This window comes from Erinaceus europaeus, chromosome 12 (assembly GCF_950295315.1).
Source record: "Erinaceus europaeus chromosome 12, mEriEur2.1, whole genome shotgun sequence".
Classification (NCBI taxonomy): domain Eukaryota; kingdom Metazoa; phylum Chordata; class Mammalia; order Eulipotyphla; family Erinaceidae; genus Erinaceus; species Erinaceus europaeus.
In genome coordinates, this window is record NC_080173.1 from 14,111,633 (window position 1) to 14,130,209 (window position 18,577).

Sequence of the window (18,577 nt, forward strand, 5' to 3'; positions counted from 1 at the left end):
CCCACCCCACTCCCACCCCACCCCCACCACGTGCAGCTCAGGGGCCACTCAGCCCCGCGGAGAGGGTGCGAGCGCCGGACAGGGGGCACAGGGAGAGACCCCTCGGGGTTCCAGGGCTCAGCCAGGTGGAGCGCCCCCGGGCTTGGAAGGGGGTCCGCACCTCCAGGGGGGCGGGGCGGGGGCAGGGGCGGGGCCGGGCGGGGTCCTCCCCTCCTGCCCGCCCGGGCCCGGCCTTCCCTCCTGCCCTCCCTCCCCGAGCGGGGGTTGAGCGACCTGGAGGCCCGCGCGTTCCGCCTCGCCGCCACTTTCCCGGGAGCAGCGGCCACCGCGGCACCATGAAGAAGTCGTCCTCAGGTGGGCGCCGCGCGGGAGGGTGGGTGTCGCGGGACCAGCCCTTGTTAGCTGAGTGAGGTGGTCCAGGGTGGGCGGCGGTGCCCCCGGTAGCGCAGAGGACCCCTGAGCCGGGACACCAGGGCTTTGGCGCCTGGGGCATTGGAACCCCGCAGGTGGGCGCAGCCCCCAGTCCCCGCTTCACAGGGAGTGAAGCGCCTTCAGGGCTCGGAGCCCCTCGACGGGTTGAGCGGTCTCCTTTGGCCCTGCAGCCCTAGTGTCCTGTCGGTTCTGTTTGGCTAATCCAGGCCTGAGCTCCTGCTGGACCAGAGCTCCTTTCACCTTGGCGGGGGTGGGCTACCCGCGGTGGGTGGCTCCCCTGCAGCTGTCCGTGGTCACTGCTCTCTGAGGTGTCCCCTGGTGGCCGCGCCTTCTCCACCCCGTGCGTTTTCGGCTACCCGGTGCACCTGTGCCCGCGCTGGGTGCAGGGTCTCTTAGGTCCAGCCTGCAGGCTGATGGGCCGGTCGTACCATCCTTCCCGCAGAAGGGCTGTTGTTTCTCTACGAAGTGGGGTGTGCTTGTTGGCCAAATGGAACTATCCAGCGAATTCTGGGTTGCAGAACACCTGGGGGTGGCGGGGTGGGGGCGGGGAGAGACACTGTCATCTGAGCTCACTAGTTGATCCCAGCTTACAGGTGGAGGAGGCCTGAAGGATCCTTTGTCTGCCTCAGTTCTCAAATCATAAATGACACCTCCTCTAGTGCTAACCCTGCAAACTTTCTGTTTATGTTCCTCCCCTGAAGCTATTTGGATATGGAGTTTTTCTGCCAAGAGCTCATAAATTAATTTTTATTGATAAGACAGAATCAGGGGACTCAGAACTGAAGAGGTCACTTGGGCCTTTTTCTTTCTTTATGTTTTCTTCCTACCTTCCTTCCATTCTTCTTCTTTTTCTTTTTGTTTCCCCCCTTTCAGTTTCTTCTTGCTTTTCATTTTAAAGAGCCAAGACAGGCAGATAAAGAATAACGCTTCTCAAAGAGGGATACTCAGAACTCTGTCTCAAATGCCCTTCTGGGTCAGTGGTTCACAACATCAGCTTTCACCCCCAAGTTGCAGACAGTGTGGCCCCTCAGACTCCCTGAGCACAGACTCCCTATCTCAGGAGAGTGGGTGAGCTGATGTAATGGTGGGGGAGGAAGGGGCTTCCAGGTGGCATCTGCTGGGGTTTGGCGCTTGGCCTCCCTCCCTCCCCAACATGCTCCAAATACTTGAGATGGTTGTGGGCATTGCTGCTGCGTGCAGCCCCTTCCCTGGAAGCTCACGCTCAGGGGCTGCCCAGTACTCTTGCCCTTGGTTCCTTGCCCTGTGCTCCTGCTGGTGGGCCTGGCCTGCAAAGGGTTGAGAAGGGGGGTGACTGGCCTTTTCCTGGGGAGACTTGGAGACCCTCTTACACAGATGTTGGAGCCTCTGAAACAGGTCTTGGCATCTCTTCTCCTCCATCTCAGGTAAATGTTTTTAAAAGGATGGAGGTTTTTTTTTTATTTTTATTAACAGTAGGTACAAGTAGAGTTTGTAAAGTGAGTGGGAACCAGCCCTTGTAAAGGCAGCCTCCAAGGCTCCTGTGTTTACCGAAAGGGGTGGAACCTGGAGGATGGGTGCTGGGAGGACTTGGGCCACTTCCGGTTGTTCCCCTCCTGGCAGAAGGCCAAGGCAGACTGGGTCATTCCCACGCAGCTGTGGGGGGTTGGTTTGACGGGGTGTGCACCAAGGGGACCTCTTGGGCTTATTCTGAGTACACCTGGTACCTCCCTGTCTCCGGTAAGGACACTTTGCTGAAGTCACACTAATCTTATGTGGCATCAACACCAGGACATGAAGAAAGGCAACAAATTGTGTTAAAAATACCCTTGTGAGGGGCCAGCCAGGGGTGTGCCAAGTCAAGTGCACATAATACGAAGTGCAAGGACCCGTGCAAAGATCCCAGTTTGAGCCTCCGGCTGCCCACCTGCAGGGGGGTCGCTTCACAAGTGGTGAAGCAGGTCTGCGGGTATATATCTTTCTCTCCCCCGCTGTGTCTTCCCTTCCTCTCTACATTTCTCTCTGTCCTACCCAACAACAACGACAACAATAAAAACTACAACAATAAAACAACAAGGGCAACAAAAGGGAATAGGAATAAATAAATATTTTTTTAAAATCCAAGTATGTTCTAGGGGGATATGGTGTGCCTTGGCTCTGAATAATACACATTATGTGTGTGTTGGATGTGTGCAGCCAGAATTGGGGGTGGGTGAGTGGATGGGTACAAAAGGTGGATGGGTGGGTGGGTGGATGGGTGATAAAAGGACATAGTCCTTGTCTGCTGGGAATTTGCAGCCTCAGGCAGGACCTAGGTGACTCCTGTTGCCAATCCATTCAGGTTCTAAATACTCCTGACATGCCCAGATACCAGAGGCCTGATGGGAGGATCTGAAAGATGTGAAACTGAGTTGGCCTTGAGGACAAGGGCAAGTTTTGGGTTGGAGAAGATTAAGAGGGTCCTTCCTGGTGGGTGGCATGACAGAGGTCCAGGTAAACTGCAGGACACCCAGGGAGGTGTTGGTGGAGCTCTGTCTGGGCTCTAATTCTGCTTCAGACTTTTCCAGAGTGCACCCCACATGCTGCTCCCTTAGGCCAGAGCTAATGGCAGTCTCAGGACAGTGTGGTCTGGCGGTCAGTGCTGTGGGCTTCTGGTGTGGAACCCTAGGACTGTCACATCCTAAAGGGGCCCAGGTACCTGACTTTCTGTCTCCTTCCCCCATTTGTTAAACAGGGTTGATATTGATTTGTTGTGAAAATTAGACTTCATGATCATGCTACTTAGAAATACCTGCTCTTTAGCTTGGTAGCTGCTGTCAGATTCATTACTGTTATCAACGCAGGGAGGATGAAAGGAGGTCGTGTTGCCCTCAGTACCCCTGCTGGTCTGGAGGCCAAGAGCGCCTGCCCAGGCTGTGGTCTGAGCCCCTCTGGCTCTCTGGTGGTTTGATTTTGGGGCATCCTGCCACACTGAGCCGTGTGCAGCTTGCCTCTCAGTGTCCCTGGCTCCCCTGAGGACCCTCAGTGGCGCATAATCCTGGAGGCCTGAGAGTCCTGGGAACGGGAGGGTCACCTTGGCTTGTGTGTCTGTGGGCATTAGTCTGAGAGCCTCTGTGGTGCACCCAGTCCACCAAAAGCTCAAAAGCTCTCTTCTCAGAGACTTCTCCAGGGACCTGGGTGGGGTGGGCTGGGGTCTGCACTCCAGAGGAGCTGCATTTAGCATGGGTTGGAGATGAACCCTCATATAAAGCTGGCAGCTGGGAAAGGCGAGAGACCACACCCTTGGGAAATACTTCCCTGGCCGTCTGCTGAGCTGACTGGGGAAGGACATTGTGACAGGGTTGGGAAGGACATTGTGACAGGGTTCCTTCTTTCCTCCCGAGTGTGTGTTCTGGCTCACCCCAGGACTGGCCTGCAGGAAAAACAGTGGCCTTGTTGCCTCAGTCTGTGTTCTGTGACTGTGCCCAGGGTCAAGGACCCTGAGGGCTTCTAGGCCTCACCCTGCTGTGGTGAGCAGCACCCGAGCCCGGGGCTAGCCTCTTCCTGGCGGTGCAGGGGTGGGGAGGCATGCTCAGGCATGGTGGCCTCCAGCTCACCTCATGCCAACTCACCTGCCCACAGGAGTCCCGAGAACTGAAGATGCACCTGGCAAGGCACCTGAGCTGGAGAGGGCCCCCCTTCTTCCTGGAACCCCCTTCTCCCACTGAATATGACCACTTCAAGCCAGGACAGGTGTGGGGAGTGTGTGTTAGGGGGCGTCCCACTCAGGAGAAATGGTGGGGAGACCAGGTCCAGGAGGAAGTGGGAGTCTAGCTCCACTGTGCTTGGAGCTCCAAGTGGGTGTTGACTGATGGCCTGAGTGGCCCCCAAAGCAGAAGGGAGGCACCCATCTTCCAGCTGACCACCCTCCTCAGACTGTTGTACTTCGTGGCTGGGATGGGGTAGACTGCTTCCATGTGGCTGTTTGTCCAGGGGCAGTGTTGCATGGGTTCTGCAGTTTGTCTAAGATGTCCTTGATAAGGAGGCCCCAGCGGGGCCCAGACAGGGCACCCGTTTCTGGGCAAGTCCAGCTGGTGGCCTTGGGGCAGGGCAGGGCAGGGCAGGGCAGGGGCTATGCAGGGAATGGGAGCAGGGGATGTGAGTGTTTGGGGAGGGGCAGCATGCTGGACCCCGCCCCCCCAGCTCTAGGCTGTTGCCAGGTGATTTATGGAGATCAGTTGGTGCTGATGACTGTATCTCCCCCCCCCCCACACACACACACACACATTCTCTGGGGACCTGCCTGGAGCACATAGGGACTCAATCTTCTGGAGTGGCCCTCGCCAGAGTGACTCAGTGACAGTGGTCCAGAGTAGGGAGTCTGTCCTGGCCGATGCAGCAGGGCTGGGAGAGATTTCATGCCCCTCCCCCTGCCCCCTACTGAGATGCTGAGCTTCCCTGGGACATAGGAGGGTTACTCTTGCCCTTCCCCTGCTCCCTCAGACCAGATGCTGTATGTTCCCCTGCAGCAGCCCTGTAGAGCCAGGAGGGGCCTGTCTCCTTAAGACCCCAGGGCTGCTTCTGACTCTCCGTACTGGCCCCCTTTGAGTGTGGTCCTTCATGACTTGGGCCTGGGTGTTTTGAGCTGAACTGAGTGTGGCCCTGTGCTCCCAGCCCAGTTTCTCCAGCCTTATCTCCCAGTCCCACCCTGGGCCTGAGGCCATTCACAATCTGCCTGAAGTGGGGCATTGAGTCTCTGCTGACCAGAGGGTAGTGGCTCCCTGGTGTCCTGTTGTCAGTGGCCCCTTGGAAGCTCCCTAACAACTGAGCTTTGTTCCAGGCCTGATCTGACCTGGTTCTCCAAAGCATGACTGCTGGCTGCCTGTGAGCCTCAGGCCTCAGGACAGAAGAGGCAATACCAGGGAGAGTAAGATGATCCCAGTTCAGGGTGGGCCAGGCTCCCAGGCAGGGGTGAGAGTCACTGTTCATCCTCTGGGGAGAAGAAGCCTTCAGAAGGCTGCTCAGGCCCAAATGTGTGGGCCCCATCTGTTCAGGGGCTCCATTGAGTGCTGGCTGTGTGAGCAGGGCCAGGCTGCTGGCTAACCCCCTGAGAGAGTAGCATCCTGGGCTTCCAGAGAGGGGGACAAAGTGAAAACTGTCCTTTCTCTGTGATAGGGCCTCTAGGGGCTTGCAGTGAGGCCTAGACTCTGGCCAGAACCCTCTGGCCCCCAGTGCTGCACCTGGGAAGCAGGAGCCCGTCCTCCACAGCAGTGGAAGTCCCCGAGAGCCATGCCCAAGCCCCTGGCTCTGGCCAAGGCAGGCATGTCGGGGCAGTGGCAGAAACACGAGCAGTGGCGGCGGCGGCAACTGTCTGCCCAGGTTGGAGCTGGTGCCCGGGAGCATGGTTACCAGGAAGGGCTGGGCCAGGGCCGAGCTGGCAGGCGCCTTTGGGCTTGTCCTGCCTGTCAACCTGATCTGCATCCTGGGGCTTTTACAGCCACCCTGTAAACCCTGCCTTCCTGTTCCACCCAGGATCTGATCAGAGGCAGAGAATGACGCTCTTGTAACCCAAGCAACTTGGAAGTGGGTTAAGTCCACCCCTTATCATCTTCCCTGAGTTTGTCGAGGACTCCGGCTGGTCAGCCTGGAGGAACTTGGGGTGGGGGTGGGTAACAGAAGTCACTATAGATACCCGACTGTGTAGCCACAGGGTCAGTGCTGTGTGTATATGTGTGCATGTGCGGGTAGGGGGAGAAGGTGCTGGAGTGTGGTTCAGCGTGGACCCAGGGTGGACACGGTGAGGACACTAGCACAGAAACTGTCAGCTGCGACACACACACACCTCAGCCATGCACAGAGGAGCCACGGGCTTCTCCCTCACCTTGGCGTTGCCCCTAGAGATAGGCACCCCACCATGGCCAGCGTTGCTGGCAGCACCTTCCTGGAGCTCAGGGTGACACTTCAGCTACCAGACCTTAGCTTTAGCTTTCAATTCTTTTTATCCCCCAGAATTTTCGAGAGAAATTTTTTTATTCCATCAGGGTTATTGCTGGGGCTCGGTGCCTGCACTATGAATCCACTGCTCCTGGAGGCCAATTTTCCCCCCTTTTGTTGCCTTTTTTTTTTTAAATCATTGTTGTGGTTATTACTGTAATTATTATTGATGTCCTTGTTGTTGGATAGGACAGAGAGAAATGGAGAGAGGAGGGAAGACAGAGAGGGGGAGAGAAAGATAGACACCTGCAGACCTGCTTCAACACTTGTGAAGTGACCTCCCTGCACGTGGGGAGCTGGGGACTCGAACCGGGATCCTTATGCTGGTCCTTGTGCTTTGCGCCATGTGTCCTTAACCCGCTGTGCTACCGCCTGACTCCCCAAAGAAGGTTTTCGTTCTTTTTTTTTTCTTTTTTTGCCTCCAGGGTTATCACTGGGGCTCTGCGCCTGCACTATGAATCCACTGCTCCTGGAGGCTATTTTTTCTCTTTTGTTACTCTTGTTATTTTTTTATTGTTTTTTTTTTAAGATTTAAAAAAATATTTATTCATTTTCCCTTTTTGTTGCCCTTGTTGTTTTTATTGTTATAGTTATTGTTATTGTTGTTATTGATGTCGTCATTGTTGGATAGGACAGAGAGAAATGGAGAGAGGAGGAGAAGACAGAGAGGGGGAGAGAAAGATAGACACCTGCAGACCTGCTTCACCACTTGTGAAGCAACCCCCCCCATACAGGTGGGAAGCCGGGGGTTCGAACTGGGATCCTCACACCGGTCCTTGTGCTTTGCACCACGTGTGCTTAACGCGCTGTGCTACCGCCCAACTCCCTTATTGTTGTTCTTGTCATTGCTGTCATTGTTGTTGGATAGGACAGAGAGAAATGGAGAGAGGAGGGGAAGACAGAGCAGGGAGAGAGAGATAGACACCTGCAGACCTGCTTCACCACCTGTGAAGAGACCGCCCTGCATGTGGGGAGCCGGGGGCTCTAACCGGGATGCTCATGCTAGTCCTTGCTCTTTGTGCCATGTGCACTTAACCTGCTGCGCTACTGCCCGACTCCCCAAAAGAACGTTTTCTAAGATACACAGTACACAGTACATCTATTCTTTTGCTTTTTTTTTTTTTTTGGTTGATCATTACTTCTTGCCAACATAGTGTGAGCAGGACATTGAAAGGGAAAGTTCTTCTCACGCATCTGTCGGCTATGGCATTTTTTTGTGTGTTCTCCTCAGTACCTGTCTGTACACGTCCAGGATGTATCATTTGATTTAATTACCAGAGGGCTATAACATTTCCACAGAAATGCTATTGTGCTCCCTATAGAGATCTTTTTGTTTATTTATTTATTTATTTTAAATCAAGGTGACATTGGTTGGCAACACTGTGTAGACTTCAGGCTCACAGCTTCACATCTCAGCTAGAAATCACCTTCTCCTTATCTTGTTCTTTCTTTAATATTTTTAGTTATTTATTATTGGATAGAGCCAGAGAGAAACTGAGAGACAGAGAGACACCTGCAGCTCTGCTTCACTACTAGTGAAACTTTCCCCTGCAGCTAGGATCCAGGAACTTGAACCTAGGTCCTTGTGCACTACAGTGTGTGCACTCAACCAGGTGCGCCACTGCTGGCCCCTAGAAATCATCTTTAATTCTGCTTTTGTCTATTAAAAACAGATCTCATGTACAGGTTCTATAGTTCTGACCCTCACAGTTCTGCCGAGTGGCGTGCCCTCATTTATGGAACCATCCCCTTGACCAGCTCTCAAGTGATCTGCGAACATCTGTCTGAGGACCATTTCCTTCACGATGTGGGGTCCAGACACTGAATCAAGGGGGTTTCGCTAAGTGGGAGACATTTCCATAGCTGTACTGATAGCTATGGGAGGTGGGCTGTAGATACGGGAAGCTTTTCCCAGTAATCAATTTAATAAAATATTGCCTATGAGGGCCGGTGAAATAACTCAGTAGGATAGTACATTGCTTTGTCACATGTGTGACCCATGTTAACACACACACACACACACACACACACACACACACACACACACACACACACACACACACACTGCCTCCAGGCTTATTGCTGGGGCTCAGTGCCTACATTATGAATCCACTGCTCCTGGAGGCTATTTTTTTTCCCTTTTGTTGCCCTTGTTGTTTATCGTTGTTTTTGTTATTATTATTGTTATTATTGCTGTCATTGTTGTTGGATAGGACAGAGAGAAATAGAGAGAGGAGGGGACAACAGAGGGGGAGAGAAAGACAGACACCTGCAGACCTGCTTCACCGCCCGACTCCCAACCTCACTGTTTTTCTGCTTGACCGTCCTGGGTCATTTCATCAACTGGTCCCTCCCTGTCTCTAGGGTATATCCTTGTGACTTTTGAAAGGTTGAGCGAAAGTAGGGTTGTCGTTAGGCACAAGGGCCAGAACATTCCCCTGTTGCAGGCCCCGCCCTGCCTGTTTGCTGCGGCCATCTTGTTGCTAACCACCTATATATCAGCAGGTGTCCCCTGCGTCCTGGACCCTTCTTTGCTAACCTGCTCATCTCTGTCCTGGCAGCAACTTGTTCACAGTGGTGTATGTTTCAGAACCTCTCTAGAAAGCAGAAACCCCTTGGGGATTTAGAACAGGAGACTTAAATGTAGAGAATTTGCTTTTACAAATGATGACAGAGAGGCCCAGGAAGTGGTGTCACAGTGAGTAAAGTATTGGACTCTCAAGCTGGAGGATCCAGGTTTAATCCCTGGTATGATATGGGCCATAATCATACACTGGTTCTCCCTCCCTCTCTCTCCCTCCCTCTCTCTCTCATTTATTTATTTACTTATTTTGCCTCCAGGGTTGTTGCTGGGGCTTGGTGCCAGCACTTCAAACCCACCACTCCTAGAAGCCACTTTTTCCTTTTTTTTTTTTTTTTTGGATAGGACAGAGAGAAATGGAGGAGGGGAAGTCCGAGAGGGGGAGAGAAAGACAGACACCTGCAGACCTGCTTCACCACCTGTGAAGCGACTCCCCTGCAAGTGGGGAGCCGGGGGCTCGAACCGGGATCCTTCCTCTGGTCCTTGCACTTTGCACCACGTGTGCTTAACCCACTGCACTATTGCCCGACTCCCCATTTTTTCTCTTTTTTAAGAAAGTTTTTATTTATAAAATGGAAACACTGACAAGACCATAGCATAAGAGGGGTACAATTCCATACAGTCTCCACCACCTGAACTCCATATCCCATTCACTCCCCTGATAGCTTTTGTATTCTTTATCCTTCTGGGAGTATGGACCCAGGGTCATTGTGGGGTACAGAAGGTGGAAGGTCTGGCTTCTGTAATTGCTTCCCCACTGAACATGGGCTTTGACAGGTTAATCCATACTCCCAGCCTGTCTCTCTCTTTCCCTAATGGGGCAGGGATCTGGAGAGGTGGGGCTCCAGGACACATGGGTGGGGTTGTCTGCCCAGGGAAGTCCTGTTGGCATCATGGCAATATCTGGAAACTGGTGGCTGAAAAAGAGTTAAGATAGAAAGCAGAGCAAATTGTTGACTAATTGAGAGTTGGGTGGTAGCACAGGGGTTAAGCACACGTGGCGCAAAGCGCAAGGAACTGTGTAAGGATCCCGGTTCGAGCCCCTGGCTCCCTACCTGCAGGGGAGTCACTTCAAAAGCGGTGAAGCAGGTCTGCAGGTGTCTGTCTTTCTCTCCTCCTCTCTATGTTCCCCTCCTCTCTCCATTTCTCTCTGTCCTATCCAACAACAATGACAATAACAACTACAACAATAAACCAACAGGGACAACAAAAGGGAATAAATAAATAATAAATATTTTTAAAAAATTAAAAAAAGAAGTTTTAAAAAATAAATTAAAAATTTTTTGACTAATCATGAACCTAAAGGCAAGAATATTGTGGATGGAGATTTGGGGTCTCCATTTTGGAAAAAGCTAGTAGGTCTATTTTAGTTATATTCTTTGCTATGTGTGCTTAGTCTGCTATGTCACCGCCTGGCCCATTAGGTTATATTCCAAGGGGCCCATGACCCAACTAGTTTTTGCCTGTGCCTGACACCCAATATGCAGGTGGCCTAAGCTATTGTCTGGGGGGATGGTGTCACAGTTGGAAAAAGGACCAGAAAGCTGGATCAGGGAAGAGAGTAGTTCCCAAGTATAGGAAAGTTGTATAAATATTGTTAACTGTAAAACCCATCGATCTGATCTTTTTTTTTTTTTTTTTTTTAATTAGATATGGCAGAGAGAAATGGAGAGAGGAGGGGGAAGACAGAGAGGGAGAGAGAAAGACAGACACCTGCAGACCTGCTTCACCGCCTGTGAAGCGACTCCTGTAGATGGAGGGCAGGGTCTTAAACTTGTTTCTTTGTGCATGTCCTTTGTGCATCACCGCCTGATTTATACGACTCTTTGAAGGTCTGAACATGTTTATTTATTTGTTTAGAATGAAAAAAGGAATAATAAATTATACCTTCTTTCCTTTTTAAAATTTCTTTATTGGGGGATTAGTGTTTTTTTATTTAATTTTTTAATATTTATTTATTTATTTTTCCCTTTTGTTGCCCTTGTTGTTTTTCATTGTTGTTGTAGTTATTGTTGTTGTTATTGATGTCATTGTTGTTGGACAGGACAGAGAGAAATGGAGAGAGGAGGGGAAGACAGAGAGGGGGAGAGAAAGATAGACACCTGCAGACCTGCTTCACTGCCTGTGAAGCGACTCCCTTGCAGGTGGGGAGCCGGGGGCTCGAACCGGGATCCTTACTCTGGTCCTTGTGCTTTGCGCCATGTGCACTTAACCTGCTGCGCTATCGCCCACCTCCCTGGGGATTAGTGTTTTACAGTTACCAGTAAATACAATAATTTGTACATGCATAACATTTCTCTATTTTCCACATAACAATACAACCCCCACTAGGTCCTCTGCCATCATGTTCCAGGACATGAACCTCCCCCGCCAACCCTGGAGTGTTTTACTTTGGTGCAGCACACCAGCTCCAGTCCAAGCTCTGCTTAGTGTTTGCTCTTCTGATCTTGTTTTTCAACTTCTACCTGTGAGTGAGATCATCCCATATTCATCCTTCTGTTTCTCACTTATCTTACTTAAAATGATTTCTTCAAGCTCCATCCAAGATGGGCTGAAAACGATGAAATCGCCATTTTTAATAGCAGAGTAGTATCCCATGGTGTATATACACCACAACTTGCTCAGCCACTCACCTGTTGTTGGACACCTGGGTTGCTTCCAGGTTTTGGCTATTACAAAATGTGCTGCTAAGAACATATGTGTACACAGATCTTTTTGGATGGGTGTGTTGGGTTCCTTAGGATATATCCCCAGGAGAGGAATTGCAGGGTCATAGGGCAGGTCCACTTCTGTCCTTCTGAGAGTTCTCCAGACTGTTCTCCACAGGAGTTGGACTAATTGACATTCCCACCAGCAGTGCAGGAGGGAGGGTTCCTTTGTCCTGAAACCCTCTCCAGCATTTATTACTGCTACCTTTCCTGATGTATGACATTGTCACAGGAGTGAAGTGGTATCTCATTGTTGTCTTTATTTGCATTTCTCTGACAATCAGAGACTTGGAGCATTTTTTCATATGTTTGTCGGCCTTTTGGATCTCTTCTGTGGAGAATATTCTGTCCTCCCCCCATTTTTGCACGGGGTTATTTGTTTTCTTGTTGCTGAGCTTGGTGAACTCTTTATATATTTTGGTTATTAACCTCTTGTCTGATGTATGGCATGTAAAGATCTCCTGTTCTGTGAGGGGTCTCTTTGTTTGGGTGGTGGTTTCTTTTACTGTGCAGAAGCTTTTTAATTTGATAAAGTCCCATTGGTTTATTTTTGTTTTAGTCTTCTTTGTAATTGGATTTGTTTCATTGAAGATGTCTTTAAAATTTATACGGAAAAGAGTTCTGCCAATATTTTTTTCTAGATGTTTGATAGTTTCTGGTCTAACATCCAAGTCCTTGATCTACTTGGAATTTACTTTTGTGTTTGGTGAAATATAGTTGTTCGGTTTCATTCTTCTGCATGTTTTAACCCATTGTTTCCAACACCATTTGTTGAAGAGACTCCTCTTTCCCCATGTAATAGCTTGGGCCCCTCTATCAAAGATTAGATGTAGGTGTGGGGGAATAAACCATACCTTTTAGACAACAGATAACTGCCATAAGGATCAAAAAATGCAAAACTACTTGTTTTTATCTCCAAAGTAGTTTCATTCCTTCATTCCTTCCTTGTTTTCTTTTTTTTTAAAGCTTTTTTTAAATATTTATTTTATTTTATTTATTCCCTTTTGTTGACCTTGCTGTTTTTTTTTTATTGTTGTAGTTATTATTGTTGTTGTCGTCGTTGTTGGATAGGACAGAGAGAAATGGAGAGGGGAGGGGAAGACAGAGAGGAGGAGAGAAAGACAGACACCTGCAGACCTGCTTCACCGCCTGTGAAGCGACTCCCCTGCAGGTGGGGAGCCGGGGTTCGAACCGAGATTCTTATGCCGGTCCTTGTGCTTTGCGCCACCTGCACTTAACCCGCTGCGCTACAGCCCGACTCCCCCTTCCTTGTTTTCTGTCTCCAATTTTATTTTTTTTTAACACAATCACTTTGTAATATCTTTGAGAGAATAGAAAGTTAATTTATCTTCCAGGTTGGTTAAAATTTTTTTCTTCTGGATAGGTGTGACTTCATTCAGAGTTTGTGATATGGTTATGGATTTTCATCCTAAAAAACACAAGCAAACTCACTCAACAATCCAGATCAATTCCTTTTCACATAATCCCTATGATGAAAGAAGTAGAAAAGCAAGAGACATTTATAACTGCAGATACATTCTGTTTTGAGTCAATTAAATTCTTAGCTTATAAGTTTTTGTCTGGCAACCGAAATACTTTCCCAACAGTTGTTCATTGTTATAAAAACAAAACAAAACAAAACAAAACAAAGCAGTTTTCCAACTATTTTAACTCCTGGCTCCATACATTCCCTATCTTGTTCCCCCACCCCCTCCACTTCTCTGGCTCCAGGCACTGCAGGATCCGGTTCTTGCTGCTGTAGACAGACTTGAAATCGCAGCAGAGGAAAGCATTCTTGGACTCTGCTCCCGCATCATGGTGGCGAGCAACCATGTCATCCTACGTGCAAGTAACAGTGGGCTATGGATGCAACCCAACTAAATCCAAGCAGAACATCTTTCCAGTCCAGCATTTCCTTGGCAAGGGTCCCTACTTGTCAGCAATTCTTCCACTGACATCCCACCCAGGAGAATGTGTGATGGGCAGGAGTTCAGCTGGTGGTCTTAGCTGATCAGCAGTGAACTATTTTCCATTTTGCAAATTTATAAAAGGTGTTGGACCCCGTGAATGTGTTGCCAAGGCCCTTCTAGGCACCTTGAAGTGGACTCAGCCCAGAGAAGGCCCATGGAGATTGGGCTTTGAGGCCCGCCCCCCTCCCCAGAGAGTAGCAGAGGAAGCCAGGGCTACCCCAGGTCAAGTTGCCAGAGGCAGGGACACCTGTCACCAGAGTGCAGGACCACCTGATGGGAGCTGGGATACAGGGATAATCCAGCAGGAGTTGTAGGTAACAGAAGAGACAAAACCCATTGCTGGAAAAATCTTCTGAAGCAGGGGAGGGCATGTTCTACATAGCTCCTACCTCCCCATCGCCCAAGCCTCCCTCCCATTGAATGAAGCTTGTCCCAAGCCACAGAGGTGTGCCCAGGAACTTTCCTCCCAGGAAGGAGGGTTGAGGAAGGGGCAGGGTGCTCATGTGTAAAAAGTATTTGTTGCTTCTGTAAAGTTCAGATCTAACAGAGTGGCTTGCACCCAGAAGGCAGTGGATTTTAGACATGTGAACCGAGTCCAGAGTCCTACCTGCTAAAGCTTGGCAAGATGGGCCCCAGGGCACATGGGCAACACTGTTGTCACAGGCTGCACTAAGCCATCTGCGGTGGGGCCTGCTGTCACCTTCCCCAGCAGGGAGCACCTTGCCGTGGTCACCCTGGTCCCTATGCTTTCTTCTGTTGCTTGCACTGTGTCCAGGGCAGTACAGGCACTCAGCCAGTGTGTCCTGTGTTTGCCCTTGACAGAGGCAGAAGCTGAGACCCAGAGACACACAAGACTTGTCTCAGGGGTAATGCAGACTGGGGTGGATACCACCCCCTCCCTCATATGCACACAGCTCACTCCCAGAGCGGCATTGCCTTGGCCTGCTCCAGCTTTTGGCTCTATAGCTGGGTCCTCCCAACCCAAAAAAAAAGTCTGAACCCAGACAGAACTTTCTGGTTATCACTCTATAGCATGGCAGACTGAGGTCTGGGAGCCCCTCTCTCTCCACTTGGCAGAGGGAATAAGTCAGAACAAGGACTAGACTAGAAGTCCCACTTTCCCTTAACCCCCCCCCCCCCCCCCATCTATAAGATGTGAGACTTTGCAGAAAACAGAATTCCCTGTGGAGTTTGGCTCCGGTCAGGCATGAACTCCCAAGAGGAAAAGCTTCCTTACCTTCTGGGTGAACAGACTGAGGGGCCTGGAGGTGGAGAAAGGCTGCCCCCACCCCTTGAGGGGCACTTGGAACATCAACACTAAGGGCTTCTCTCAACACACTGGGCACGACTCGGTGAATCCTACCAGAGGGCTAGCAAGGGTAGAGGTGGAGAAGAGGAAGGAGACTTATCTCCCAGGTCCCTCTGTAGATAAGCCTGGAATTTTACTCTTTACCTCCCACCTAGAGTCCTTGACTTTGATGTAGCCCTTCAGTTCCTGTGTGTGAGTAAACCCAGTGTGAGAGAAGGGGTATGTGAAGACTTTGTTTGGGGTGACATCTGACACAGGCAGGGCCTCCTGGCCAAGGTCTCCCATTTCCTGGTGACCCTCTTGTGAGTTTCAAGAAGGAAATAGACCATTGACTCTCTTATGTGGATATAGGCTCTTGTTTTACTGAAAATGAATGTCTGGGGCTGGGGAGACATCATAATGGTTATGCAAATGGTTATGAGACTCTGAAGTCCCAGGTTCAATCTCCGGCATCACCATAAGCCAGTGCTGAGCAGTGCTCTGGCCTTTCTCTCTGTGTATCTCTCTCTCTCTCTCTCATTAAAATAAAGATTATTAAAAAAAAGAAAAGAAGGTTAAGCGCAGGTGGCGCAAAGCACAAGGACCGGCATAAGGATCCCGGTTCGAGCCCCCGGCTCCCCACCTGCAGGGGAGTTGCTTCACAGGCGGTGAAGCAGGTCTGCAGGTGTCTGTCTTTCTCTTCCCCTCTCTGTCTTCCCCTCCTCTCTCCATTCCTCTCTGTCCTATCCAACAACGACAACAACAATAATAACTACAACAATAAAACAACAAGGGCAACAAAAGGGAATAAATAAATAAAATATTAAAAATAAAAAAATTTAAAAAAAAAGAAAAGAAAATGAATGTCTGTGCATGGTGGCTTCTTACTTCAAAGCTCTCTCTCTTTCTTTCTCTCTCTCTCTTCTTGCAAGACTGACTTTTGAGACAATGCTGCCTTTTTGCCTAGAGAAAGCTGTCCTGACCCCACTCACCACTGGCTCGAGCAGAAGGTCTTGTGTGCCGTGTCAGCCTCCTTAGGGACAGCCTGCTGGCCCTGCTACCTCTGCCCCCACCTCCACCCCAGGGTGGGGGCTAAGATGACTGGGCTTTTTGAGAGCCCCGGGGCGGGGGGGGGATAGTTGCTCCATATGGGAGCAGCTGTGGTTCTTCGTGAGTACAGCAGGAGCATGGAGAATTAGAATAACTATGTGGGGCCAACATAATAGCTCACTTGGTAGTGTGCTGCTTTGTCATTTGTGTGGTCCAGGTTCAAGGCCACACTGAAGGAAGCTTTTATTTTTTAAAGATTTTTTTTTATTTCTTTATTGGGGAATTAATGTTTTACATTCAACAGTCAATACAATAGTTTGTACATGCATAACATTCCCCAGTTTCCCATATAACAATACAACCCCCACTAGGTCCTCTGTCATCCTTCTTGGACCTCTATTCTCCTTTTAAAAGATTTTTAAAAATATTTATTTATTTATCCCCTTTTGTTGCCCTTGTTGTTTTATTGTTGTAGTTATTATTGATGTTGTCCTTGTTGGATAGGACAGAGAGAAATGGAGAGAGATGGGGAAGACAGAGAGGGGGAGAGAAAGATAGACACCTGCAGACCTGCTTCACCGCCTGTGAAGCGACTCCCCTGCAGGTGGGAAGCTGGGGGCTTGAACCGGGATCCTTACGCCGGTCCTTGTGCTTTGCTCTTGCCCACGCTTAACCTGCTGCGCTACCGCCCGACTCCCTGAAGGAAGCTTTGTTGTGGTCTCTTTCACTTTCTCTCTCTGCTCCTCTGTCTCTAACTAAACTAAACTAAGCTGACAAGCAACGTTGCGTTCCTCCAGAGGCTATTTAGACTCTCAGTGCCTGATCTCTGATAGTGAAAACCTTGTAATCCACCGACCCTGTCATAAAAAGCCTGGTAGAAAGAAAAAAAAAAAAAAAAAAGGGGTGGGGGAAAGTTCTTCACACTGGTGGCTTCTTCTTTCTTGCATTTCAAACCACATGCACAGTGACTGCCGAGAGACAGGTGTCGGGCTCCCAGGAGCAAGCACCCTGGCTGCAGTGTGGGCCTTGGTTCTAGCTCCCACCTCATGGAAATGCAGACATACAGGGCAGCCAGGACGTGGTTAATTCCTAATTATAGACCCATGGGCCCTGGCAAGTGTACGTAACTGCTGAAGAATAGCAATGAGAAGTACAGTCATAATTATCACTATTATTTCTGAAGATATATTTATTATATGAGAGAAGGAGAGAGAGAGAGAGAGAGAGAGAGGAGGGAGAGGAAGAGGAAGAGGGAGAGGGAGTAAGAGAGGGAATGAGAGAGAGACCCCAGAGAACTGCTCAGCCCAGGCATAAACTGATGTCAGGGATTGAGCTGCTGGGACTCAGAGATGCAAGTTCTGTGCTCTGAGACTGAACTATCTCCATGGCCCATAAGGTTGTCTGATTGATTGATCCATCAGGATACTGCTCAATTCTGATTAGTGGTACCTTGAATCAAACCTGGGCCCTCACCTGTGTATATCCCATGTGCTGCCTCTGTGCTGTCTCCCTGACATAACTATTATTATTATTTATTTTTATGTATTTATTATTTTTGCCTCCAGGGTTATTGCTGGGGCTCTGCGAATCCACTGCTCCTGGAAGCTATTTTTTTTTCCCTTTTGTTGCCCTTGTTGTGGTTATTATTATTGTTGTTGCTATTATTGTTTATGTTGTTGTTGTTGGGTAGGACAGAGAGAAATGGAGAGATGAGGGGAAGACAGAGATGAGGAGAGAGAGAGAGAGACACCTGCAGACCTGCCTTCACCTCTTATGAAGCAACTCCCCTGCAGGTAGGGAGCTGGGGCCTCGAACCGGGATCCTTATGCCGGTTCTTGCGTTTTGCACCATGTGCGCTTAACCCACTGCGCTACCACCCGATCCCCCACTATTATTTTTTATGTGATGCCAGAAATGGAACATGGGCTGCACTGCCGAGCCAGCTCCCTAGCCCAATTTTTATTTCTTTTTATTTTATTTTATTTTATTTTATTTTATTTTATTTATTGGATAGGGACAGCCGGAAATTAAGAGGGAAGGGGAAGACAAAGAGGGAGAGGGACAGAGAGACACCTGCAGCCCTGCTTCACCACTTGCAAAGCTTTCCCCCTGCAGGTGGGGACCAGGGTCTCAATCTTGGGTCCTTGTACATGTGCTCATCCGGTTGCACCATCACCAGACCCCTATTTAATTTCATTATGAGAGAGACCAACCACCATCCATCAGGCTCTACTTGTTCCATCTTTGTTGCTGTCACGTGTGCCTAAGTTTTCTTTTTAATATTTATTCATTTATTTATCGCCTTTTGCTGCCCTTGTTGTAGTTGTTGTTGGATAGGGCAGAGAGAAATGGAGAGAGGAGGGGAAGACAGAGAGGGTGAGAGGAAGATAGACACCTGCAGACCTGCTTCACCACTTGTGAAGTGACTCCCCTGCAGGTGGGGAGCCGGGGGCTCGAACCAGGATCCTTATGCCGGTCCTTGCGCTTTGCATCACGTGCATTTAACCCGCTGCGCTACCGCCCGATTCCCATGTGCCTAAGTTGAACCCAGGACCCAACTCATGCAAGGCACATGCTCTACCTACTGGGCCACCTCCCT

At 49.8% G+C, this 18,577-nt stretch overlaps 1 protein-coding gene across 1 annotated transcript in view; it reads left to right on the forward strand.

Annotated features, from left to right (window-relative positions):
* Nucleotides 1-282: 282 nt before the first annotated feature.
* The window catches only part of SEPTIN9 (septin 9), a 184,613-nt gene continuing 166,318 nt past the window's right edge, over nt 283-18,577 (forward strand). The window contains exon 1 of the mRNA XM_016192299.2: nt 283-354. Within this exon, the coding sequence (XP_016047785.1) occupies nt 336-354 (19 nt within the window). The 5' untranslated portion in view covers nt 283-335. The remainder of the gene's footprint in view (nt 355-18,577) is intronic.